General features: G+C 42.8%; 1 protein-coding gene across 1 annotated transcript; it reads right to left on the bottom strand.

Annotated features, from left to right (window-relative positions):
• Positions 1-1,611: 1,611 nt before the first annotated feature.
• Positions 1,612-20,818, bottom strand: ITPKA (inositol-trisphosphate 3-kinase A). Its single transcript, XM_014950357.1, has 7 exons — positions 17,644-20,818; positions 16,086-16,182; positions 13,734-13,947; positions 11,819-12,023; positions 7,647-7,748; positions 6,659-6,730; positions 1,612-5,781 (listed from the first exon to the last, which is right to left on the bottom strand). Exons 1-7 carry the CDS (start codon positions 17,872-17,874, stop codon positions 5,578-5,580), a joined length of 1,125 nt encoding a protein of 374 aa, XP_014805843.1. The 5' UTR covers positions 17,875-20,818; the 3' UTR covers positions 1,612-5,577.
• Positions 20,819-26,302: the final 5,484 nt, after the last annotated feature.

Genomic DNA, 26,302 nt, shown 5'->3' with positions numbered 1-26,302 from the left:
TAGTGCATAATCAATGAGTTGAACCCATAGTGTCAAAATTAGATTACTTTGGCAATTGAAAGTCAAAACCCAGTTTTGTTTCCTAGAGGAATGACATGAGCTGGAGATCTGGGATTGATTCAGTCCTATGATCCATGTGAAAAGTCTTCCAGCACTTCCCCACTGCAGAATCAGCCATTTCTAGGATTATTATAAATCACTCTTCCTGATGTGTGTGTCTTTTAACATGTTACCATCTTGTTTTTAGATACGTGTGTGTATATTGTTGTTGGGGTTTTTTTCTTCTGGGCTCAAGCATTAGTACTTTATGTTCCTTCATACAACCTCATACCTACATTTTAAGGAAGGGACTGAATAACAAAAGATGAAATAATAACGCAAAATTAAACTTGTCTTTCTCTGCTTTCTTTTCACATTTTTTGATACTCTTGCTTCTGATTTCATTATCTTTACTCTCTCCTCAAGTGTTTTGTATCTTAATTTTCCTTTTAAAGAAACAGAAATTTTAACTGCACAGGTTTAAGGTGTTCTCTCATATCAGCCCTTTTTCTGAGGTAAGTTCTCCACTGATTTGCCAATGGGCAGGTGTGCACTAAGAAAGCTTCACAAGTCTAATTAAGTAGTTATGGACTTTTGCAAGTGTAACTTATTCCCCCTCCAATACCCTTCCCCTGCTTACCTGAAAGAGAAGAAAACACCACTGTTGGGAGTAGGATTTTCCTGAGTGAATTTGCATCTCCACCGCTGGGTCAGCCAGGGACCATGCTTCCTCAGGCCCTCAGGTCAGAGCTCCACGCGAGAGTTTCTCCTGTAGACATGGCCATGTCCTCCCATCCATCCCACCCTTTTCAATCTGATGCAGAGACCTTAGGCATGACATCACTAACATCTTCCCGTTTTGTCACATGACTTCTTCCTTTAGTTGAATTGGTTTTGATTTGTCATTCTCTCCCACCACAGCAGCATTTCTTGCCAACTTACCTTTCTGGTGACCACTGTACATAAGTACAAACCAGCTTCTATGCAATTTAAGGTTACCTTTCTGGTGACCACTGTACATAAGTAGATGACACACCTGCTTCTATGCAATTTAAGTCTGGACAAGTGTATACTTCTATATTTGCAACACAAAATAAAGAGACATTAATGGTGGCTATTTGTTTCCCTCTCTGCTAAGTACTCTTTGCGCACAGGTAAGAGGACATTCTCTCTTGCTGAGAGAGTGTTGCCAGTCCCAGAGGGGTTCCTTGTTCCCTGTTGCCACACAAAACTGCCCGCAAACAGTTAACTGCTCTGAGTCTGCCAAGTGCCTTTTGATGCACAATTTTTTGATATACTGTAGGCCATTAACTGAGACTTTTGAGACGGAACTTACCTCAAAGGAAGCTGTCGAGCTTTGTGTAGATCAGTTTCTAAAGTAAACATACTTAGTGGGTTCTGGAACCAAGCTCCAACATTAGCTTCTAGATTTCTTAGAACCGGTTTTGTTTTAGGATATATTGGATGCTAAAGATTAAAAGCAGAAGAAACATAGAAATAGTTTTTGTCCCTCCCCTAAGGCAATTCTTGAAGAAAAGATGTTACTGTCCTGTGACTGAATCACAGTGGATGTCTTTTTTCCTCCAGTCTCGTTTATTTAGTAGCATACACACTTCAGAGTAACAAACACTCAATCAATACAGTCAATGTCAAAAGTGACCATGGTCAGCATTGCATTGTAGTGTTCAGAACGGATGCGCTGTGGATAATACAGGCCATTCGATCTCAGTACCTTAAGAATAACAAATAATAACAACAGCAATACAAAAAAAAAAAAAATAGCAAGAGCCCTCTGAGATACTTAAGGGTTTGGTCCAACTCCCATTGAAATATTTCCCTAGAATAGGAACTGGATCAGATGTTAAGTGAATTTCCCTCTGCTTTAAAGAAAAATAAAAAAAAAGGAGGGTTTTAAATTTTACCAATTTGGTTACATGTCATCCAAATTTATATCCTTGTGGGGCCCCAGCACCCATCATTTTTAAACCTAGCTGATATATCTTTTTGTGCATTTCTTTCTATATTGCACCTTCCTCCAAAGAATCTCACAGCTTCTTGCAAGCAATAATGAAGGACAGCCTCACACCATTCCTGTGAGGTAAGTAGATACTATTCCCATCTGTAGAACGGGAACAAAACTGAGGCCTAGGATACTTGTCCAAGGCCAAAAAAAACCCAAGTCACTGATAAAGCTGAGGGACAGAAGTCCTACTGCTAGACTCACACAGGAACGCAGCAGCGACAGCAGTAAGCATTGCTGGGTCTAACTAGTGAGTTTGAAGACCTCGATGCCCAAGTCAGAGGTGAGCTGTTCAGCACCAATGTGCCTCTGGGCCAGCACATCTTACCGTGCTGTGCAAACACATGCTCTCAGTGTCTCCAGAGGGAGGCAATATCTCAGCAGAGGCATTAAAGAACTACACTCTGGGCTTGTATGTGAACAAGTACCTTGGTTACGCTGCATCAGCTCTTCTATGTTACGTGCCTGTGCACAGGCACCATGCTGGCCCTCTGGTAAATATGAGCTTATTCAAGGCAGCTTACCCCCTGGTGAAAGAAGGCTACACTGCTCCCTCACACTAGCACGTGAGTGTACACAGACAGGCACTCTGGGCTATCCCACACAAATCAAGGTACCAAACGTACCCTGTGGTAGGTTGCTCATGAGCTCTTTGAGCTCCAGTGCTCAGCTGCAGTCCTCTACGCGCAGTTTGCTAATGAAAAGCTGCCTCCTTTTCTCCTTTCCCATAACAGCACCAGAAGATTGTGGCTTCTTCCCTTCTAATCCCTTCACAAGCCAAAGGGCCATTTAAAAACTAACTTCCTAGAACTATTCACCATCCAGAATGAGTTTCCAAACAAGGTCTGCTTTACCAGAGGTTTGCTTTTCCCCCCCCCTAACCTTTTCAACAACTGCAGAGGAATGGATCATTCGCCATGTTTTCCCCCACGAGCACGTACTGCACCCCATCCAGGTGGTAGCAGCATGTGGGGTTTTTTTTGAAGCTGCTGGTACCACATTGCTTCTAGTTCTCCTGTAGAACTGGGCATCACTCTAAAAGTTTGTCTCAAATTCTCAGCTGACATTTGAGCATCAACTTTTACCCTCTAAATCTCCCCTCTAGAACATAAGTAAGTTACGCCAGTGCAAAAGATTTACACACGGTAACAGAAGAAGGCTATTTAACTCTGAAGATTAATTAGGCAAACCACTAATGAATTCTATCACCTTAACAGTCTAATTTCTGACTTTTCTAATGTTTTTAATTAATAGGACTGCTTGCAATTGCAGTCTCATAGAAAGGTAATTCTCCTTAAGCACTGCTAACCGATGGCTTACCTGTTGGCTGCAGGCAAGGAGGAAGACTTCTTTTTTTCTTTTAAAATTGTATGAAATTCACCACAGATTAATTTGTCATCTCATAGCAGTTCAAAAGTTAGAAGGCAGCTGGAATGATAATATCTGTGCTCACTGTCGCTTAAAAAAGTGTAAACCCTCTGAAAGATCTAAGCAGAAAAACATTAACATACTATCATGAAAATAAAACTGGGAGGCCACAGAAGAAGCAAAAATAATTACAAATTCAAGCAACTTCTGGTTTAGGATGAAATGTTTCCCTGTGTCATTATTTCCCACAGAATACCCACTCCATGGTATCTAACTTTTAGGTCACAACTGAGCTTGAATTTTTAATACTGATGCTTTGTTTAGAGGTGATGAAAAAGTTATTAAATCTGACTGATCTCTTACTACAGTAGCGTGTTATCTAAAGGAACCCATTTTAGAAATTATTTAGGCTGTTCAATTCTAATTACAACTGTTATACATACATTTTGTTCCAGTACTGGACTCTACAGTCTTTTTTTGCTTGTGATCACAATTATTATTCAAATAGCACTTTCCCAAAGCATGGAGTCACCTTGTTACATACTAAAGTTCCCAGAATCTCTTCTGAAGACAGGACACGGGCAAAAGACAGCAATTTCAATGTGCATTACCAGCTTTAGGTGTTGAAAGTGGATTAACAATCAAATAGCAATATGTGTCTTGCCCTCAGTTTGAAAACTGCATCATCACGTTATTTATGCTAAAACATGGAATGTGAGTGAACATGTGAATACTGATAGTATTTATACTGATAGAATTTAAAGAACTGTTCAAGTGAGTAGAAGCAACCAATAGAGAAGGTATGTCAAGCCATTCCAAGGAACCACTTCAGTCTTTCTTGATTTTAACCTAAACACTGTGAACTTTATGTGGCCGTGCCTGGGCCACAGCAAAAGAAGAATGACCCACAGATAGTCCTGCGATTCCCAATGGGGACGGGGGGACGGGATATATTGACATTCCTTCCCCCAAACTGCCCTGAGTTAACAGCTGATACCTTGGAGGAAGGACACCTGGGCGCTATCTCATCATTAGTGTAATGCTGTGAATGCAGAAACATTACCTTCCCCATGGCTGCGCCGGTCTGTACACTGAAGTGGCAGCATCAGATTGGGAACAGGAACATGGCCAAGCAGTCACGCGCATTAGGAGTCAGTCAAACCATGATCTTAAGAGATCACATTGGTTACCGGCTACTAGTGCGAGCGTGTGTGTGCACGTGTATAGGGGCTTTGTCTTTAAAAATAAACAAGCCTTGAAAAAAAAACAAAACAACCAACCCAACCCTTAGCTCCCTGGTCTGTGTGCGAAAGAGTCATTACTGATTTTCAGAACTGCAGTTCAGCTGCAAGAGGCCAAACTTGCCAAGGTAGGCACTTCTCCAACAGCCCACCCAGTCTGAAAGTCAGACATTTTTGGAGACAATAGGCTGCTATTCCTAGAGTATTTGTAATCTCCTGAGAGGCTACGTAAAAGCAAAGGCTGTTCTTGGATAGAAGAGAATCCGGGCTGGGGTAGGGAAGAGGAATGGTCAACACAGCAGTTACCACATCCAGCCACTACAAACTGCTGTCTCCCTTTACTCCAGATTTCTTGTGATGATCACCCATTTCCACCTTGTGCACACTGTAACACAATGCAGCAGAAGTTGGTGGTCCAATCTATAGCATACACAGGAGCAAGGAAACTTGCAATTAGGGGGAGGAAAAAAAAACCAATACCACTCTTGCTGGTTTCAAAACTATGCACTTCCCTGAAAATTGTTATTCCTACCCTTAATCCCCAAACACGTGCTCTGATTCACTAAGAGGTAATCTGGAGTCCCACCTGCTTGCCAGAAATCAGAATCATTCTGGTTTACCACACAGATCTCTTGACTTGTGCTGGTGTGTTTCCTGAGTAGGGAGATCTTCATTCTCTGAGGACCAGACTGAAGTTAGGCTGGTACAATACAGACCAATCTGGAGTTATTTAGGTTCATAGAGGGCCGATGTAAAGTCGTTGTGATGACTAACTGCTGGGTTCTGGATGCAGCTCCCTCTGCACTGGTGACCTCAGGAGTTTGGAGGGAGTTAAAGGTTTCCTTCTGAGCGATCCCAGTAGAGCAGAAAGTCACAGAGCAGCCCTGCAAGTTTTGTGCCATTCTCAACTCATCTTTCAGTGATGCTTTCCAAGATGCGAATCAAATTGTCCAATCCCAACAAGTACCCATCCTCCCTGTTGCCTTCTTGCCAGGGAATCCTGTGATCCAGTGTCTGCCCATCAGGGAGAAGCGTGGTCTTTCCAAAATCGATCAGCCACACATTGGCATTCCCAGTGCTATCGTGTACAAAAAGTAGTGAACTTCCAACGACCTGGAAGACAGATTGAGATGATGTGGTTAAAAACACATCTTTAGCTCTCCCCCATCACCTAATGCTTCCCACTAAGAAGATTACCTCCTCAGATGACCTCCTCACCTGTGACCCAAGAGACTGTTGGGCTGCACTCACACATTGACAATTTACGTGCCCAATTTCATAACCATATCAATTAGTAAGGTATTAATGGGCCTGTAGGTGGGAAAAGGGACCCAGCAGATAAAGTGAAGAAAAGCAATTCTCCAGCTCTCAATTTGAGCAATTCAGCAAAAGCCAGTGACTACTTTCAAAGAAAGACCATGACCCACAATTAACAAAAACACCTCTACTGAGAAGAGGAAATCAACAAGGTAAAACAGAATGTCTGATCTCACAGTCTTGACCTGTAATGAGCAGAACTTACAATGCTAATGATGCCTTCTCCACAGCAAAACAGACAAGGAGAACATACAGAGTGGAATCACACAGTCTTTCAACGTAAACCCAGTACACCAAAGTCATTGTCAAACTACAACCAAATACTACTGCAGCAAACACAAGCTTCCACATTACCATTACACCACAAAGATTCCCACTGGAACACACCAAGATAAGAGAAATCACAGGAAGCTGGCAGTAACAAGCCATTCCCTGCAGTGGCCCAGCGCTGTAAGTGCTGGGAGGTTATAAAGGTGGGAGCATTTATTATTCCTCAACTGGTTTAATCTTCTGTATCACTGATGGAGGCTTTGAGGTATCTGTGTTGTTAACATATATTAGATTTTTTCTACTACAAACTCCTTCTTACTAGTACAGCAGGCTATTCTGAAGTACATCTGAAGGACCAAGCAAAGCAGCAATGCACCCACACAGCATTACACTCACTGCTCACCTCGTGTCGCTTGAAGAAGTCTGAGGATTCAAGAATTATATGAATTTCCTGCAGACGCTTGAGGTATTTTTTCTGGAGGAAGAGGAGGAAAAAAACAAACCGTAAACATTGAAGTAAAGAATGAATGAAGATACTCTGTTTACAAGAGTTAATATAACGAAGAGATCATGTTACTTTTAGGCTAGAGGCCCTTCAAAACAACAGGTTCATCATTTGAAAGTCAAACTGAAAACACACTTTAACAGGCTTTCATAGTGACTGAGCAGACTGGAGTGTCTCTGCTGCGTGTGTCACACTAAGCTTACTTACCTGGCTTGCTTTGGATGCAGCAGGATAGCATCTGGCTGCACACCTCCTGCATCCCCCCCCCTTTTTTTTTCTTTTCTTTTTAATAAAGATGAAAATGTTTCAAGCAATTAAAAATCTTTCATTCTCCACAGTGACAAGGGAATTAGACTGTGTTAGACAAGGAGCTCCAACCATGCTGAAGTAGCACACAGGAATTGCTCTTGGGGCTAATCTCACACACAGGAGCACAGCCAGTCTAATCTCACGCACAGGAGTGCCACCAGCCACCAACCTCACTTCCTGCCCCCATCCTCTGGTTTTATCCTCTCCAGACTGAATTCCCAAACCACAAGTTTTCCTGCCAACACAGTCCTTGCTTAGACACCATCTATGCATCTCTGATGCATCTAATGCTCATGGTCAAAGCTGACTGCAAGCCATAAGTTACCTCAAGCGACATTTTGCTAGAGTGAGGAACTTGAGCTGAACTCCCGGCAAGAGCTGCCAGAACTGGTCTCAGCCAAATCCTTCTCACAGCCCACCAAGTCCCCATGCCCAGTCCACCTGCTGCGAGGGACTGGGAGTCCAAACCATTTTCTTCCTTGATAGTTTCATTGATCCTTCTTGTACCAGAGGACACCTGGCGCTGAAGCAAGTTCATTGGGTGAAAGATCAGCGAACCCAAAGAGTTCAGACTCACCAGAATAGTTGTGTTGCCCTCAATGAATTCCACAAAAACCTGTAGGACTTGCTCCTGTGTCTTTGTAGTTTTGAAGTTTGTGTTACATGTTCCATCTGCCTTCTGTGCAAAAACACACAAAGACATGAGATGATTTTTACTACACACATATCATTCCCTTCATCAGTCAATCCTCTTGAACCACGAGCAGCTCAGCTCTCGCTAACCAGATGAAAGCCAGTAGTTGAACAGGAAGAGGGCAGATAAGCCAAGCAAGACGTGGAGAAAAGACAGAAAAGCTGATTGGATAACTTTAAATGGCACTGCATTTCCTGTTCAGTGCAGTTAAAAAAAACCCCAAACTCATGGTATTGCCAGCTTGCAGGAGGGTTCTCTCATGTCAGTAGTAGCAGTACAAAGTTCAATGGGGCAAACCACAGTGACCTCTTTGGTTGTCCTCTCATCTAGCTTGGTGCAGTCAAACCCTGGCTGGGCGTGTAAGGGGACCCAAACTAGTCAAACCCAGTACTAGTCGCTTTTGTTTGGTTTTATTATTATTTTTGTTTTTCAATGGGGAAATCAAAGCATTGCGGTTAAGACTCAGTTCCCAATATAACTTTGCACATTAATGTGACCCAGAAGTCACAGAACAGAAAGCTAGTTGCAGCCAAGAACAACTCGGGATTTGACATGCTAGGAGTGACAATTGCTAACTGTGGCAAAGCAGGTGTATGAATTTTGGCAGAAGACAGCACATGCTTGTATCCAACTGGGTCCTGGAGAAATTCGGAGTATTTTTGTGCTAGCGGTACGACTCACCATCCATTCAGCAGCACCCTGCTACTGAAAAACCAATTCATTTTATGTGCTGGTAGTGACTGGTTCATGCTTGTGGGGCTACAAGTAAGAGCAGTGCATGAATCGGAGATATGTGTTCAACACAGACTATACAAATATGCATTTCTCCAAGAACATCCCTGTTGCTTCAATAGAAACAGATATGAGCTTTTAGGACTCACATGTAAATAGTCAGTAGCCTGTATACACTAAAAGCCTGCAAGATTATCAAACGGCATTCCTCTCCATCGTATCAGTCCAACAAAGTACCTTATTTCCATTGTAAGACTAAATCAACAAGTCATCAAAATGTGTTCCCTCCCACATGTTAAAAGTCACTGCACCAAAACTGAGTAAATTCAGTTCCAGTCTCAGCAGGTGAAACACTATTTACTCCACAGCAGAACTCAGCCCCTAGTATATACATGAAAAAAACCTGATAATGCTAAATTTCCAGATTTATCATGCAAGAGACTGAACCGACTGAATGGCAAAGCCATGCAGAACAGCCTCCCACCTACCAGACTTTCTAGCAGCAGAATAAACAGAATTTTATTCCAAGGCCGTGGGACAGATACAAGTGTGGCATGTCAGCCTGATGAGATGTGTAAGTTATGCAAGTGAAGTTCAGCAGGTAGGCACGGAAAGTTAGGAGCCATCTGATCTGACGTATAATATTCAGCAGCACGTAGAAATTTGGAATGCTGTCTGATGCCTCGTACCTCTTCACTGGAGTAAGGTTGTTTTAAAAATAATTTCTCCCGGTGCCCCAAATCCCCAAGCAAAGTCTGGAACAGCTGCTGTGTGTTCCCTTTTCATCCTTTTTTTTTTTTTGTCTGGACAGACTAATTGCTTGCCTCCCTGTTGTTTAGAAACACTTCCATGACTTTGTTCCTCTGCAGTGGCTGGCAGGAAACCTAACTGCTGCCTGACTTCACTTGCTGTAAACAACATCCAGATTTTGAAGGGCACCATCCCTCATATTCCACACCAGGTCCTTGTACCAACTCTGGATGTACCTGATCCCCAGGAGGCACTTGCTTGACTCTCTCCTTGAAGTCATACCTGTGTCAGGGCCTCCACACACATTCCTGCACAGCAGAGCAGTTCATCGAGCAGTGCAGCTATGGGGTCACAGGCAGCACTTCTCATTAGATGTGACAGTGACACTGCTGGCAGGAGGGCAGGTTTGGCTACTCCATAAAATAGTGCTACCTCTATTAACCTCTGCGGTCTTGCTCAGATTCCTCTGCAGACTTCCCTTAACAGGCTCTGGGTTAAGGTCGTAACCTAAATGGATTCACAAAGATTTATGAATCCAATCTGATGTCCTCCTGGACAAACAGCTATCCCTGATCTACAGCTAATGGAATGGTTACCAAAGGAAGCAGTAACTTCCCAAACTGCACAGAGATTCAGTGTCAGAATGGGAAGCCAGAACTCCTGATTCTCAGCCCCGTGCATCTCTGCTCTGCCAAACTATTAATGTTGCAGAGATGCTGTTTGTGATGTCTGGCCTTCAGGCAGGCCATTCCAGAGAGGAAAGCTGCATCCTGAATCTGCCAGGCACAAGTGAGGTGCCAGATGTAAAGAAACCCAACGGCTCCAACTATTTTTGATAAGAGGAAGAGGAACAAATGCCATAAGTGAACCTGGCCTGATTTCAGAGATAGGGAAGCGAGGCAAGGAAAGGAGATGGATCAACCTAAAGAAAAAAAGGCACTTCACAGAAGGGTTTCTATGATTTCAGTTTCTTTACTCCTGCCTCTTATTCCAGCAGCCACACGGCAGGAACGACCAAACCCAGCCTAGCTAACTCCAGGAGTTCAGTGCACCCAGGGAGAACAACCCCTTTTCCCATCAACCACTAGCTGGCACCACTGACCCTTACAGGCTCTCCTCTCAAAATGGGGATCTCTGCAACAAGGCTTTGCTTTTCTGCAAATATACAGAGTGGATGTATGGTTCAGCTACAGTGAAACAGTGTAGGGAGTGCTGATTAGCTGTATCGCTTGAACAACGCACTTTGTCACCATTTCTCCATGTAAAAAAATAGGAGAACACCTACATCCCTCATAGCAGCACAGGGAGACAGAGGAAAAGGTAACTCCAAAGTACCTGCAGTACTCCAAAGCATTTCTGCCCTTAATAAAAGATTAAGTATTTGTGTCCTGTTTTGCACAGTTACAGCATTGTCTCAACAGAGGGAATTATGATATGCAGTGTGCCCTACTGCCCCTACCCACCTCTGATAACCAGCCAAACCACAGTGAACAAGCCAGGAGGCTTTACTGTGCTCCCTTAGCTCAGTCGCTCTCCAGGACTCAATATAGATCTGTAAGTCTTCTACATTGACCAACTGTCTTTCCAAGAACATACAGAAAAGGTCTCAAGATCATCTAGGTTTCTGATTCCATTACACAGAGCATCCAAAGACCTAAGTGCTGTAAGTATTACAGGAATAAAACGGGTATCTTCGATAACACAATTAGATGGCTAAAGGGTAAGACAGGAAGTGTCTTGACTGGACTGGAGCCAGATCATCTACCACCCAGACAGTTCCTGCGTGAGGATGCCTGTGTGTAACAGCCAGGAGTGGGTGGCACAGCATACAGGGGACAGCACAGCATGAGCTGGAAGCCCTGGTTCTGTATCACAGCAGGAAAATCCGTGAATGAGGAAGGGAGAAGACAACACAGGGAAGCAGAGAACAAAGGAATGTTTAAAGAGCCTCTGCTCATCAGCATCACTCTCTTTTATCCTTTTCTTCTTCCTACGTGCTTGAACTATGAAATGGAAGCAAAACTCATCCAGATTATTTTATTTTTGGTTATTTGGCTTTATTCCAGCTCCATCTATACCAGATATTGTAATATACTTAGAAGGAAAGGGATTTCCTCAATCCCAAGAATATCTAAGCTAATGTTTTTAGCATATCTTGCAAGTAGGCATAACTGGAACAAAAAAAACCACTTTACTGTGATTCACTTGAAATAAATATGTATCATTTCTGGATAAAAAAAGTAATGTCATGGGGAGAGGCGGTTATTTCTTCAGTTTGGAATCCCTCATTTTCATTGTATCTACTCTGTGTACCTGCTTGGGTAGTTCCTGCAATGTCTCTGTGGCTGAGCCAAGTATGGCTGACATCCATTTGATGTTTAACTGCGTTGACAATACTCTGCTATAATTACTATGAGTGTTTTAAAACCACCAATACACCAAAATCTGTGGTTTTAATTACTGCATTTTCACATAATCCTTTGGAAAACCTGGCTACTGATGTGCATTAACTTTTTGATTAATCAACAAATCAAAGTTCTGTCTCCAAGATCAGGCAGAAGTGAAACCTTTACCTTAATCCCTTCAATCCTGAAGCCCAGGTTGGCACTGGAGCTGATGGTTTCCCTCCACTGCATGTATCGGGGTTTGGTGACAGCATGTTGGGCGTTCTCTTCAGCTGTGGGAGCAAGAGGATCCACTTCAATCATTTTCTTGTACATGTCCTTACGCAGCTTTGGTTTCTCACGGGCCTTAGTCAACTCCTCCTCCAGGTACGTCCTGCAAAAACATCACATCCCAACAAAACTGTAAGGCCTCCCCAAACATTGCTTTTTTTACAACTTATAACCTACCCTCAAGAAATGTCAACCAGGAAAATTGTTATCACTACCCCAGTTTTGCATATGGGGAAACTAAAGAACATAGACTAATGGTTGCACAGGCCTATTTAGTGAAACAGTTGCAGGAATCGGGAGTTGTGCCATTCACTTCTTGTTCTAACTATTCCTTTACTTACTGTTACATGTCATTGTCATGTCCTGCTTACAGAATGGGAGAAAATTGAATTCCTACTCTGCCATGAAATAGAACTGTATTTTCAGAGGACAGTCAGGAGAGATCAGTTACAGTGAAATCAAAAGCAATTAAGATTGCTGAAGTCTTACTGTCTTCTCTCTCCTCAAAAAACATCAGTCGTGTGATTTATTTATTTTTTAGGCCTCAGAAAGCAATTAAGGTTTTACTTAATGCATCCAACAGGGAAAGACAGAATCCCTTGCCATATAGTAAAAATGAAAGAGTAAAGCAGATTATCTGAGCAGCTCCAAATCAGGAAAGGTAACTAAGAACAGGAAGGTCAAAGGTGACAAACCTTCCACATTTTGCTGTTATCACTCAACCCATAAATCTGGTAACCATTAGTAAAGCACTATCCGTGTTCTAAACATTCCACTGGACTTCCCTCTTGCATTTTGTCAGGCACCTGGAGTGTACTTTCTTCATCACAGTGTAATAAATCAGGCTGGTGTTCAGGAGATGCTGTCACTCATTACCAGAATGTCACCTATTCTGAATAAAATATCTACTGCTGCAAATCCTTCTCCTCTTTCTTCTGGGCATACCAGTGCTACACATTTCTACTCTGATTTAGCTGACAATTCACTTAAGCTTCTGCACCTATTTGAAAAGGCTTGTCTGCACTCCTCTAAGTTGAATAACTCATTTATGACAGTAACTCTTGAGCATCTGAGCTGGCAGCCAAAAGATTACTATGACAGTTCATACCTTTCTGTACTGTTACTCCAGGCTCTCAACAGATTCCTTATCTATTTGTTATGCTTAGATAACATTTTTGAGGTTTTCCTTTCAATCACAGGCAAGAAAAGGAAAAGAAAGTGAGTATCTGCAGAGCAGGGCAATAGCATCATGAAAATCTCAGAGTAGGGAAAAACACAGGCCAGTCCTGGGTAGATGGTCAAGTCTTTTCTTTACAAAAAAGACTGATACCAGCAAAGACTCATTCAAGCATTGGAAATGGGCTTTCACACTGTTACTCAGTCACTCACATTTGGAGATGGGAATTTCACTCTTTGTGGGGTTTTTGGAATCACTGAGTACACAAAGATTAAATGAACTGGCAGTGAATGAATCACGTAATTTCCCCCCCCCGCCCATTTGTATTATCAGGCCACTGCAGAGAAACTTCATCTTAACTCACACCTGAAAATATCTTGATGTGGATCATTTTTGAGGCTATAGATCAATCAGTTTACAGAATCCATGTACAGTCAGGCAACAATGAGGATGTACTCTCCTCAGCTTGTCCAAGGCAACTACCAAGCCAACAACAGGTTGCCTAGACTCAATCCCAACACTCCAAAAACATTACCAAACTTCTCAGACAAAGCATGCCATATCCCCCCGGCCCCTTCCCCCGCTTCCTTCAAATAGATTTGGGTTAGAAAGCACTTTTTCTTTCAGGTACCCCACCTGATCCCCATCTTGCAGTCCATCACGCAAGGCCCTTCAAAATCAGTAAGCAAGTCATCCAGTTGAATGTAGCTCTCGCCATCTCTCTCCACCACACCATGGAAACAAGGGACACAGGAGCGTAGCGGGTCTTTCATCAGTCGCTCAAAACACTCCTTTTCATTCTCTGAGAAGCGTTTGAGAATCTTCCCACTATCAGCTGCCTTGAAACTCCCTAAAAAAAGAAAAATCAAACACATGCTGACAAGACTGATCTGTAAAAAAGAAAAACACCTTCCCCCACCACTCCAGCTTCATCTACCTCAGCCTCATGACACCAGTTAAAGATTTCCCCTAAACAGAAAAGATAACATGCTTTTCATAAAATATAAAACACCCAGGACAAACACAGCCATTGGCAGTGAAAGTCCATTTGGATACATTCCCATGTCAGAATTTATAGCTTTAAGGAACGCAGCTGCTCAAGGTGATCAGGTTTTTTCCTCTGTGCTAAACTCTTTGTTAGGATATCACACACTACTATACTTATTAAAATGCACAGGAAGAAGCCTGGAGCCAGAATTGATTAATCCTCTGACAGGCTATTTTAAAGCTGCAGTGTTGGCTTTGTCCTTAATCCTCTCACAGGGTACACCTGCCGAGTGTGTACGCACCGCGGCGGTAGGGTCAATCAGTGATCGTTAAACAGCCACAAACAGGCCAGAAGCCAAGCACTGCCCTTTCTGCGCACACACACATACACACATGCTGTGACCGCACATGCTTGTACCTCCAGGTACTGCCTCTCCTCCAGAGCCCTGCTAGTCTGCAGGGTCAGCCTGTAGTGCAATTGCCTTTTTTTTTTTTTTTTTTTTTACAACCCTGTGTCTGAACAGTACCCAGTACAAATGACAGTCTGCATAGGCCGAGATTGGCAGTAATTAGACTCCAGCTGTGGAAGTCGCTCTCCTGTCCCACAACCTGCCAATAACGTCTGAGGAAAGTACAGGTTTCATTCAGAAGTACCTTTTAATCTACATGACATAAAATAAGCACTAAAGTAGGAGCTCAACTTTTATCACAGCAGGATCCTTCAGCCACTGCAAACTGGTTCTTCTCTGACAAATCCTATACTGCCTTAGCACAACGGTGAGGGTGGTGATGGCCCAGGCTTTAGTTTAGAAAAAACTTGTCACATCAGAGAAGAACAGCTGCAAAAAGGATGGACTAAATGCAAACACAGCACACTATCTAAAGCAAAACAGAGCAGTATCTCTCCTCACCTTCTAGTAAACTCTTAAACCCTACTCCTCCACCCTACTACAAAAGCTTCCAAGAGGGTCATGATTACACGACCAGTGAGTGCATCACTCCACACAGATCAAGCCAACACCACACACACTGTGATAAAAACTGCGATTAGACTGGGTCATCTTGGCACTCCATGTGATACAAGTCAGGCCCAGCAACACCATCAAATGAAATTCAGCTACTCCATTTTTAGGGCTAAATAAATTTCTCTGCACAGCTTTGGAGTGCATCATATTAGTGGATTAGCATGTAAAGAGGTGGTTCAGGTACTGCATTAAAGCACGATGCAGCGTAGGTGCCTGCCCACATGTGTACTAATAAACCCCGCATGAGCACTTTAGGAACAAGGGCTGCATAGGAATTAAACAAAGCTCAAGAGAAGCAAACCTGGTAACTTCTCTTTGATGTTTTTTTTTTTGTCTTACCAATGAAACAGAGCCTACATCAGGAGCACACTTACCAAGTTCCACAGACATAAAACTCAAACCAGTCAACTGAGCTTTTCCTTGCACTCATACAGTGAACAATGACAGAGTCGCAATGCAAATGCCTGGCCAGCAAGTCAATTTTCAGCAGAAAACACTTACATTCAGATGAGGGGTCTGGGGCTGGTATTAGAAACACTGTCCTTGCCAGGGCTGAGGCACATACAGGCATGGACAGCAATCCTTCCCACTAGGGAAGCACCATATTGGCTACTCAAGTCAGGAAAGATGATACCATACCACAACCAACAGCAACAGAGGGGCTAGGGCTTCAACTCCACAGACCCTCTTGTTTCCCTCCAACACATATTTTACATATACCACTTGACAAGGATACATTGGGGCCCTGGCTCTTCCCAGAGTCTGACCATTCCTTCCTTGCTCATCTCATTGTTCAGGTATATCACTCCCCCTTCCCTATCTCCACCACAACTGAAGAAAAGATGTTCTAGTTTGGCAGATTCACATGATACTGCCCGTTTCCTTTTACCTGAAGGAAGGAAACAGAGAAACACTGTTTTCCTTGCTGCTGCCACCCCCGCTCCAGAGACAAACACATTGGAGAGATCCATCTCACCTGTATGCCCAGCCAGCTGCACCCATGAGTAGCGTTTCTTGAAGGGGCTGATGACTGGTAAGTTAACCATGGTTTTAATTGTATGCCATGCCTTTTTCTGGAATACAAAGAAAAGAAATATTAAGCTGGGCAAAAGCTGAAATCCTGACATGCCATCAACATAACACCTAGCTTCATGAACATTGAATTGTTCCTGACTAATTTGTAAACGCTCAAAGGTGGAACCACAAACAGACACAATGATCATCATTGGAAAAACACGCACATAAAACCAAGAATGAACAAATACTTAAATATAATGCCCTATCATCCACAAGAAAGCTGCCTGCAAGAAATTAAAAAAAAAAAGTGTCACTGCACGTCACAGGCCTGTTCTTAGCCACACCTGACCCTCCCGTGTCTGAGTCATGCAGTACGCGGAAAGCAGATGCTGAACACACACTTATGCACATTTAAGTTTCCATGAGACACGAACATAAGCTGTTTGCCACTGTCAGCAACACTTCCTTTCCCAGAGAACTTCAGCATCACCTTGTGATTAACGGCTTTCTCCAAGTCAGCAGGTGAGTCTTACCGCGCCAGACGCATAGGAAATGCATCTTAGTTGGACACAGAGATCTCTCACGTCTCTCAGCACCCACTGACAATGTGCTGTGGAAACTACTCCCAGGTCACGGATTTTCCTGCTCCCTCCCCTCTTTCCCTATCTTGTTACTTTTTAACAAAGCTGGGCATTTCTCTGGCCACCTTTGGCTGCGGCAGAGTGCAGCTGTGTGGATACCCCTGCAGGCAGAGAGGGAAACGGAGCAGCTGCTCCCCTCGGAGCAGCTGAGTGCTCTGTCCCAAAGGCAGAAAGAAAAAAAAATTTAAAAGCAAAAAAAAAAAAAAAAAAAAAGTAGAAAGTGAAAAAGTCTTGTGCTCTGGAACTGAAACCCGGCTGCGAGAGAACCACAGCCCACTGGCGTTCACATTACACTCTGAGGGATCCCAAAGTGCCTCACAAACAAGGACAGCAGGCTCATTTCTTCTGTCACTGGGACAAGATACCCTGCTGGAGAAAAAAATGGAGCTGCACAGGACTTGTGGACAACCATTTAGTGCTGAGGGTGCTTTGCTGAGATCAAGTATAGTTGGAGATTAGGCTGCATTTGCAGAAGTGCTTATCAACAGCCTAAATGGGATTCACCAAAATCAATAGGAGGCATTGATTTCACTGAAAATGAGTTTAGGTCATTGGTCAACACCTGAAAAATCCACCTTCAAAACAACCAGGTCTTCTCTAGCAGGGATATTGATCTGACAGTTTAGGTGCTTAGGGTTTTATTATCTTCTACACTATACTTCTACAGAAGTGAAAAATACAAAAAATGAAAGTGCAGGCAATGACACACAAGCAAAACATAGTTCTCCAGATCACACTCAGACTCGCCAATCCTTCCCAAAACTTGTTCACTTATACCATGTTTCTTATAAGGTATCCTCTAGCAACGATGGTCACCATGTGAGGTCAAAACCCAGTGGCTATCTCAGAATGTATTAAGAGGATATGCGAACTCACAGATGCAAGAGATCTTTCTTTTAAGGGTTTGTCTTCACAAGAAAGTTCTAAGTTATCCTGAAAATTAAAGGGACATAACAAAATAATCACCATATGAACATGATTTATTCTGAAATATGATTGCTTCTTCCTATTTAGCCTTGCAGTGCTGAACAGCGACTTGGCTCTATCACAGAGGTAGCTGCTGTTTAATAAGGATGAGAGCAACTTTTGTACACCATGTATAAACATCCATAGGCTCCTTCTGGAGCAAAGTGCAATGCAACTATTGTTATTCAATTAGCAAAGACAAATTATTTTTGTACAGTCTATTTGCCAGATTTAACTGATGGCAGAAGCCCTCCAGTCTACTTTGCTGTTTCTACTCCAGAGGGACACAGCCCTAAATTATTTAAAGAACAGTTGAAAGTAAACATGGTTCTGAATTAAAATGAAACCTTTGAATGTAACTCCTGCCAAAGATTTTGTTTTTGGAGATTCCAGCCCAGTTTTCAGGGTATCACTGCTTTTCCCCCATCCCTTAATCACAAGTCAGCATTGCTCCGTAAGTCTCCCAGAAAGATCCTATACTCATCATAATGCCCCACTCCTAACAAATTGCATCCTGTCTCCCAACAACTTGTCATACTGCTACATCCAGAAGTGATGAGAAGCTCAGGTTTTCAAGGAATGCACATCAACTGTCCCCTTCTCTGGAGATTTTCAAGTCCTATCTTGATGCAGTCCTGAGTTATGTGCTCTGGGCAATCCTGCTTTAGCAGGGGCGTTGGACTAGATGATCCCTTGGACTAGAGGTCCCTTGCAACTCCGACAATTACATTGACACTTAACGGAATCATGGAACACCACACTCTTGTGGCTTTCCCGCCTCCTCCCTCCCACCAAGCCCTAAGAAGCTGCAGCTTTCATTTGTACTGTGGGCGTGAAGGAGACAAGGGGCCAAATTCAAATTCCCCAGCTCAAGTGGACTTTGGCTGCTTAGGTTACAGCTGCCTTGGATGAGTACGTTTAAGCTACTCATCCAGTAAGCAGACATTGACAACTGTTTTTGTGTTTTGTTTTTTTTTTAATTTTAAATAATCTCTTCACAAACCTTTTTTCCCCCCAAGGCAGGGAAAGCATGAGGCTCAAGCTAGGAGGGAAAGGACTGCTTCCAGACCCATCCCACAGGGCGTCCTGCCATCAGCAGGTGTTCGGCTGTTGCACTTTCCTCTCCTGCAACTTCCAGTCTCCCAACTCACCCAACCCAGGATGCAAATTGCCAGGATGCAAACAGGGCTGCATGCTGTTGGAGCAGTGGTGTGAGTGGGAAGATGAAAACTTTGTGTGCCTGCTGTGGGAGGAATCTTTCTCACTTCTATTTCTAAAGCAAGATATCTTCCTCTTTGTTAGCAATAGTAGTACGCGTTTCTCAAATCACTGCTTTATGCTGCAATGGCAAGGAGGACTGCTACCAGTGCCCATCTGTATTTGCAGTCCATATCTCCCCAATTCTTCTTGATTCCTGCTCAGTCTTCTTCATCTTTTGCTCTGACTGGGTTTCTCCAAGCCCTCATTTATTCTAGATTCCCAGTCAGTGTATGCTATTCACATATATTCAGGGAAAACTCAGCTATCTCTTTATCAGGATTGCCTGAATCAGATGCCCTTGACATGCCCAATGCTGTTTTATATGCCTCTTCCCAAAATATATATGCCCATTCCCAAAAGGGCCAAGAGGAAAAAATGAAACTTACTAACATTCTCAGATTCAACATGTAAGTTACTCAATGTTAACTGTAACTGACACACTAAATATATATGTGCCCCTAAGCACATAAAAGGTATGAGATGCTGATGAGGGGAAAAGCTAGTTTCCTGCCAGCAGGTCCGGCTGTGGCTGTGCCACTGGAACTGTGTCCCTGGTAGCAAAAGAACAAAAATTTAGGAGAATAGCAGAACTGATGCCCGCAATGCAGCCACAATGCATGCAAAGGACGGTGGCTCGGTATCTGACATTGATCTGCGTTATCTGCATTACACTTCTGAATCTGAAGCACAGCACTGAAGAGAAGCACACACCCATGCAGCAGATGTGGCGGACTCGCTCTGTGTTAGCACTAGCGCATGCAGCCAAAGTGTTGGCCAGATGAGGTATTCCCAACCCATTCAACCCTGGATGCAGGTGGCCATTGCCATCATACTTATCCATTAACAGCAAAGATGAGCAGCAACTGAAAGCCACTGGTTTCTGTGAGCACAGCCTTCTCCAGGCCTTTTCTCGTGACTGCGAGCACAATTTCATACATTCCTAGTATGCAGAAGCAGAGCCGTGATGAGCCTGCCCAAATACACCACTAAGACTTAGCTGAGAAAACCCACTAAACTCACTGGGAGGCGTTTCATCCATTTTAAGGAGTTTTGGCTCAGGCCTCACTGTCCCCAAGAATTAACGCACAGGAACTACCCAGCTTTCCTGAAACCCTCCTACCATTTCAGGACAAGGGCTATAACATCCTAATAACCCAGAACACTGAACCCTGAACTGGGTGGGGGTTTTTTGATCACTGCTGCTGGTGTTTTACAGGCAGCATAGAGCAACAGAAATCTCCCTACTAGTGTATGCTGAATTCCTCAGGGACAGGTAAGTCACTCTGACTCCTAAGGACAACAGGGGATAGGAACTTGAACCTTCCTCTGCTATTCTGTGGAAAAATAAATAAAATCTCTCCCTTATTTAAGGGTAAAATGAAAATAAAGATCTCTGTTCTGTGAACACCTTAAACACATGTAACTACCCTCAGATAAGCACTCACAAACAGGCAACATACACAGGAATTTGCAGAATTGAGTCCTCAGTAAAGAATTTACAATAATTAAAAACACCAATCACATCTACATTAGTAAGTATCAGGGGAGGGAATAAGGAAAACTTTTTTTTCAGAGAAAAAAAACTAAAACCTATCAGTTTTAATAATCCTAGCATGTTACGTGAAACTATAGTGAGTTAAAGAACAAAAGTACATAGAAATATAACATAAAAGAGTCCCTAAAAAGGTTCAGTTTTCCATCATCAGCAAAGTGGAGGAGTAGTTTCTTGCCTGAGCTGGTAAATTTTCATGGAAATTCTGCTAGACTATAGTAAACAATGTCCCTTGAATCTCTTTTCCAGGAAAATTTCAGCAGTTTCTTTATCCAAGATCCTGTTGTCTTTTTTTTTGTGCACTAGTACAGAGCCTACGCAAGCCTACAGAGAGCTATTATGACAGCAAGAAACAAAAGGATAGTGAGGAATTTCTTTGTAATCTCTCCCCTACCCCCACCCCCCCGTAAATGGCTTTAAGAAAGAGTACTTAATTGTCAGTCATCATAATCTACTGTTCTTTTGAAGTCTTTACATCACTTAGGCTAAATTCTGCCACTCTGGGACATGGGGGCTGATATGTGATCTGTATCACTGGTTGCCACTGCCTACTCAGTGAAGGAACAAGTATCCTCCACAGGGACTTGTAAGGAGTACAGAAAACTATAATTATCAAAAAGTTACTACATGTGTTTCAAAATAATTCTGCAAGAGCCATGTGCCCTAAAGGCAAAAGCACTGAGCAATACCCAGCCTGGCAATCTCAGCCAATGCAGTGCCAATGAGCAAGCATGAGAGAAGCTGCTGGGTGTTGGTGCCTTTCCAGACACAGTGGCCGTAATGATAGTGACTGGAAAAGTAACACCTGGGAACCCATCAGACCACTAGCTGGAACTGCCTTCTACGAACGGGCCCTAAGCTAACACTAAGCATTACTAAACTGGGTATCAGTTATGACTTATCCATGCACTGTATTACTCATTCTCCAGTGGCTCACCTTTCTGCTGTGATTTTTTTTTTTTCCCCCTTCTTCTCTTCCTTCCTGGCTCACACACCCCTATTACCCTCTTCCAGCACTACAACAAATACTCATAAAGTCCGTAAGATTATACACAGAGCCTTCGTAAGGATCAGTGTGAGCAGATGGTAGGGTCTAGTCCTGCAAATAGCTCTCTGTTAGTATTTGTTCCTTCTAAACTCTGTGTATGTTTTAAAGTTTTATTATTGTTTCAGCTTTACTTTTTATAGCATATACATTTACTTAACTCAATAAATGTTTTTAAAGCCCTGTGAGCTAATTTTATCTACAAAATCCTTGACTGTTTTATTTACTTTAGTTTATTAAAACTGAAATAAATCAGCTTGAAAGCTAGTTTGTTTTCTTTATGCCATTTTACTACAGTATTTAATTAAATTTGGAAAATGAAATTAACATCTTCAGATTTGTTCTCCATTTTCAGCATTGTTTGTCACTTTTTTGACTTGGCTTTGACGTGACACATTGGGCCTGCACATACAAAGAACTTAAATGTAGGTCCAAAGCTACTAACCATATTATTTTAATGAACTAAGCCTAGCTGGAACAAAACTTTGCTTTAATCTGTCTCAACGCAGCCATTACCTGCTTTTACCATAAAAAGCTTCCATAAGAAGTCATTTTGAGCAGACCACAACCAAGACAATTACTAGCCTAATTTAATTACCCTGTAACTGGATATGCTGCTCTCTCTGAATGTAATCAATATCTACAGTACTATAATTACAACCTATTAAAAAAAAAGTCACAAACATTTTAACAACGAATCTACTGCTTTGTCAAAATCACAATACTCCACCAAGACAAGTTGCTATCAGCATCATTTACCCCAAACCAGTGAGTTTTCTGTAGGTGCAGCTTTACTGCAGCCAGCTTCAAAGGTTATCAGGGATTTCATTTTTTCAAGGGAATGCAGCTCTGGGACAGCCAATCGTATGGTTTCATCTCTTGGAAAGATCTGGGGATTTGAGTGATCTTATATAAAAAAAATAATAATTTAAAAGATAGTGAGAGTTGCTGAGCAACATGGTATCGTTTCAGTTACAGTCACAGAATTTGCCTCGTGAGCAATTCTGGTTTCGAGTTCTTTCAGTTTGAGGCTTAGCGCAGTTGTCTTTGCAGACCTGAAAGAGGCAGGCAGTTGACTTGGTCATATCCAGATCCTGGCACAGCATTTTTACGGCCAATATAAGCAAATTAGGATCATAGAATCATCGAATTGTCTAGGTTGGAAGAGACCTTTAAGATCATCTAGTCCAACCATCAACCTAACTCTGACAAAAAAACATCACTAAACCATGTCTCTAAGCACTATGTCAACCTGTCTTTTAAATACCCCCAGAGATGGTGCCTCAACCACTTCCCTGGACAGCCCATTCCAATGCTTGATAACCCTTTCAGTGTAAAAAAAAAGTCTTAATATCCAATCTGAACCTCCCCAAGCACAACTTGAGGCCATTTCCTCTTGTCCTATCGGCTGTGACTTGGGAGAAGAGACCAATCCCCGCCTTTCTAAACCCTCCTTTCAGAGAGTTGTAGAGAACGATAAATAAGGTCTCCCCTCAAGCTCCTTTTCTCTAGGCTGAACCACCACAGCTCCCTCAGCTGCATTAATCAAGGATTATAATCATCCTTGTTTTTTCTTCTAATAATACATACATATACATAGATGCACACTTTTAAAATATCTAAAGCAGCTAGGAAAAGCTTTCTATTGCCATTGATCAAAATTCCATTACTTTCTTTTTTTTTTCAGTTGTCCAGACTATAACAATGCCCAGGCTTGGGATCATTTGGTATGCGAAGAAACTTAGGAGACTTAAGAAGACATCATACTGCAATGGTGAAAGTGAGGCACACATACAATTTTTCCCTAACTTATCGGGAGAAATATAACTTAAATATCCACAAAGGCTCTGCACACGGAAGCAGAGCCCGTAGTTAAAACAAAAATACCCAAATAACAAAGAAAATCCCTGAATTAAGGCACTTACTTTATACTTTCAGCAGCCAGTTGCTGTGTTTTTGCCCCTCATTAAAGGTTTCTGGAATCCTCAAACTAAGGAGATTCTTCCTGCCAAATCTACTACCCACTTGGCTGAATCAGACGTGAATCACAAATCGAGACAAAGATCTCATTGGGTGGGAGGTGAAAGAGCAAGTCAACGAGAAGAATGCTCCCCAAGCAAGCTTCGACAGGAGTATGTGGGCAAACACACAAACCTTTATAACTAAGTTCCTGAGTGCAATGCTTGATTCAGCTCCCGAGACAGGGTGAGGCCCTTACAGCTAGTGACACAGTCCCATTACTACCACATTTCAGCTTTTCCTGTCACTGGGCAGTGAACAGGTTCCCAAGGCACACAGACACTGCACAGTAGTGATTGTTGATCACTAGACAAAAAGTTATTTAGTGCCAGAATCGAAACATTGCTCTATGATAACTTACACCAATGGACAGGCCAGAGTCTGGAGGTCTGAGCACCTGCTTAAAGAAGTCTGTGCCCTAACCTGATACATAACAGCATCACTCTTCAGACTGCCAGAGGTGCTATGCCACCCAACATCAACTAATAATTTGCCCAAATCACTACAACTGGCCTTCTGCCAGGGCAACTGTGTAGCTTCAAACGCTGTCAGCTGTCACTCAAGGAATACAAACAGCGTAACCATGACCTTGATCAAGAAAATCAATGAGCAACCTCCACATGCCAGATGCCTTGGGAGCCTTGACCATCCTTGTATCTGCTTCAGTCCCCAAGGGAACTAACGCTCACTGCTTAGTCACACAGTTGTTCTTCCTCTAGCATATAAGTGCCAGCTGGAGACGCAAGACTGATGATCAACAGCAAGGGAGGACACACACTCCTGAAGAACAGCAGTTCGCATGTTACATGAGCAACTTCCTGATCAGCACCTCTCATCAGACTGCCAGGCAAACTGTGACTACACCTTCATTTCTCCCTCCCTCTCTTTCACCATCCAGTCTCCAAAGCTTGAGAAGAAACAGTGCTCAGCCTGTACTTAGCCCTTGATGCTTCCGGTTTTGCATTCAACCATGGGTGAGGGCCACAGCTGCTCAACCAGTGTTTGGCAGGTGTATCCTCTGACTGCAGGGTTTTCGTTTCCTGTTTGTACCACACTCAAGATGGGCTGGGCTAAACCTTTAGAGTCATGAGAAACACTTAATGCAATAAGCAGAAACAAAGCTTCAAGACAGAAGCCTCAGGTTCCTGTGTTTTCTCCTCATCATGCAGTGAGACGCATACATTCTTTGGCTCGCTGTTCTTTAGGATACTACATAAGCTTGCTGGATATTCACTATGCCTGGACTAAAGGAAGAAGTGAAGAGAAATGTATGGTTGGTATCGGACTACATTACTAGCAGCACAAAATCCCACATCCCACTCTACGGTTGGATTCTACTTGTAATTCCAGGAGCAGTGTCTCTCCAAATCAGAGCAAAATGATGTGTGAAGAAGTGAAAGCATCGCTTGCCTTTCTGCGAACAGCATCAAGAGCCACAGTCTGTGACTATTCTGCAGGAATAAACGTTGGCATTCTGCTTCTGATCATTATCAAGTGAAATACCTACTACCTGTATGTTATTCCCAGGACAAAAGCCAAGATAGTCAAGGAATTAGATAGCTTTATAGCTGCGCTGTCACAAGGGCTTCCTTCACTTTTCTCACTGAGATGCTGTAAAAGCCAATACTATTGACTCAAAGACAGATTTTATTTTAATAAGAATCTACATTTTCCAATCTAAGGGATACTGAAATGCCTACCTTTGATAGCAGGCATTAAACATGGCCGTTATCTCTACCATCGCAGCTTGCGCTCTGCTCTGAAAGCCACTGGTTCTCTAGCAGGATGGAGCTCTGCCACCTGTCCCTGCTGAACTCAGAAAAACTGAACCAAAGAGGTTCTGCCCCTACTAGGGCTCTGCCAGAACACCAGTCTTGCTGGAAACTGAAATGTTATTATCCAAGAAGTAAATGGAAAGTTCTTCATTATAGGAAAGTTGACTCACTTTCAGAGCCCAGACATTCAAAATTTATCCAGGCTGTCCATCACTCAGAACAATTTTGTGGTAAATCAAACATCGCTTTAGCAGATGGTGCTGCAGGAGGAAAGAAATCTTTCTTAACCTCCAAAACAACTGCAGTTCAAGTCTTCAGAAACTTCCTATGCCACAGTTAGGCAATTTGAGAATTTTCTATCCATTTTCCATCTGTCCTCCACTGACCATGGGTCACTGATTGACAGCACTAGTCGTGAGAAAGGGACATCCAGAAAGACAACGCTTTTTAGATGCAAAAATGAACCTAACAGACTATTAGGCAGGACACAAGATTACCAGTTCCAAACAGGACAAGTACTGAAAACTCGAATATATCCACACTTCTCTATACATAGACCAATAAATAGGTTCAGCCTAAAACATAAGCGCAGTTTGTTAAGGCACTAACATGTCATTTGTGAACTGTATATGACCTCAAATCCAAACGTACTACAAGAAGAAGGGCCAATCCCCTTAAATCAGGTGTGGTTTCTGCATAACATCAAGAGAGACTGTGTTCTGGCAACAAGCCAGGAAGCTAATTTCCCCTGGGTGAACTCCAGGCGCTTGGGAAGGAAGCTGAGCATGCGCTTCATCTTATTTGCTAAGGTGGTGCAGACTGTTACTAAGACACACAGCTCTGCCCTGCCTGCCCAGCAGCTTGGGCCTGGGCTCGCCACCAGTTTAACACCCCAGTAACTTAGTGCCCACAGGAGAA

The sequence above is a fragment of the Calidris pugnax genome, unplaced genomic scaffold, assembly GCF_001431845.1.
Source record: "Calidris pugnax isolate Ruff unplaced genomic scaffold, ASM143184v1 scaffold68, whole genome shotgun sequence".
Classification (NCBI taxonomy): domain Eukaryota; kingdom Metazoa; phylum Chordata; class Aves; order Charadriiformes; family Scolopacidae; genus Calidris; species Calidris pugnax.
Note: the sequence above shows the minus strand (reverse complement) of the source record. Positions and strands in the feature narration are given on the sequence as shown.

What these genes read in the sequence shown, in the direction of transcription:
- ITPKA (XM_014950357.1), bottom strand. Translation starts at nt 17,874, where the DNA reads ATGTTTATACATGGTGTACAAAAGTTGCTCTCATCCTTATTAAACAGC. An exon ending in AAGAAAGATCTCTTGCATCT is followed by an intron (nt 16,183 to 17,643) that starts GTGAGTTCGCAT and finishes TTTGTATTCCAG; the next exon opens with AAAAAGGCATGGCATACAAT. An exon ending in GACTGCAAGATGGGGATCAG is followed by an intron (nt 12,024 to 13,733) that starts GTGGGGTACCTG and finishes ATGTTTTTGCAG; the next exon opens with GACGTACCTGGAGGAGGAGT.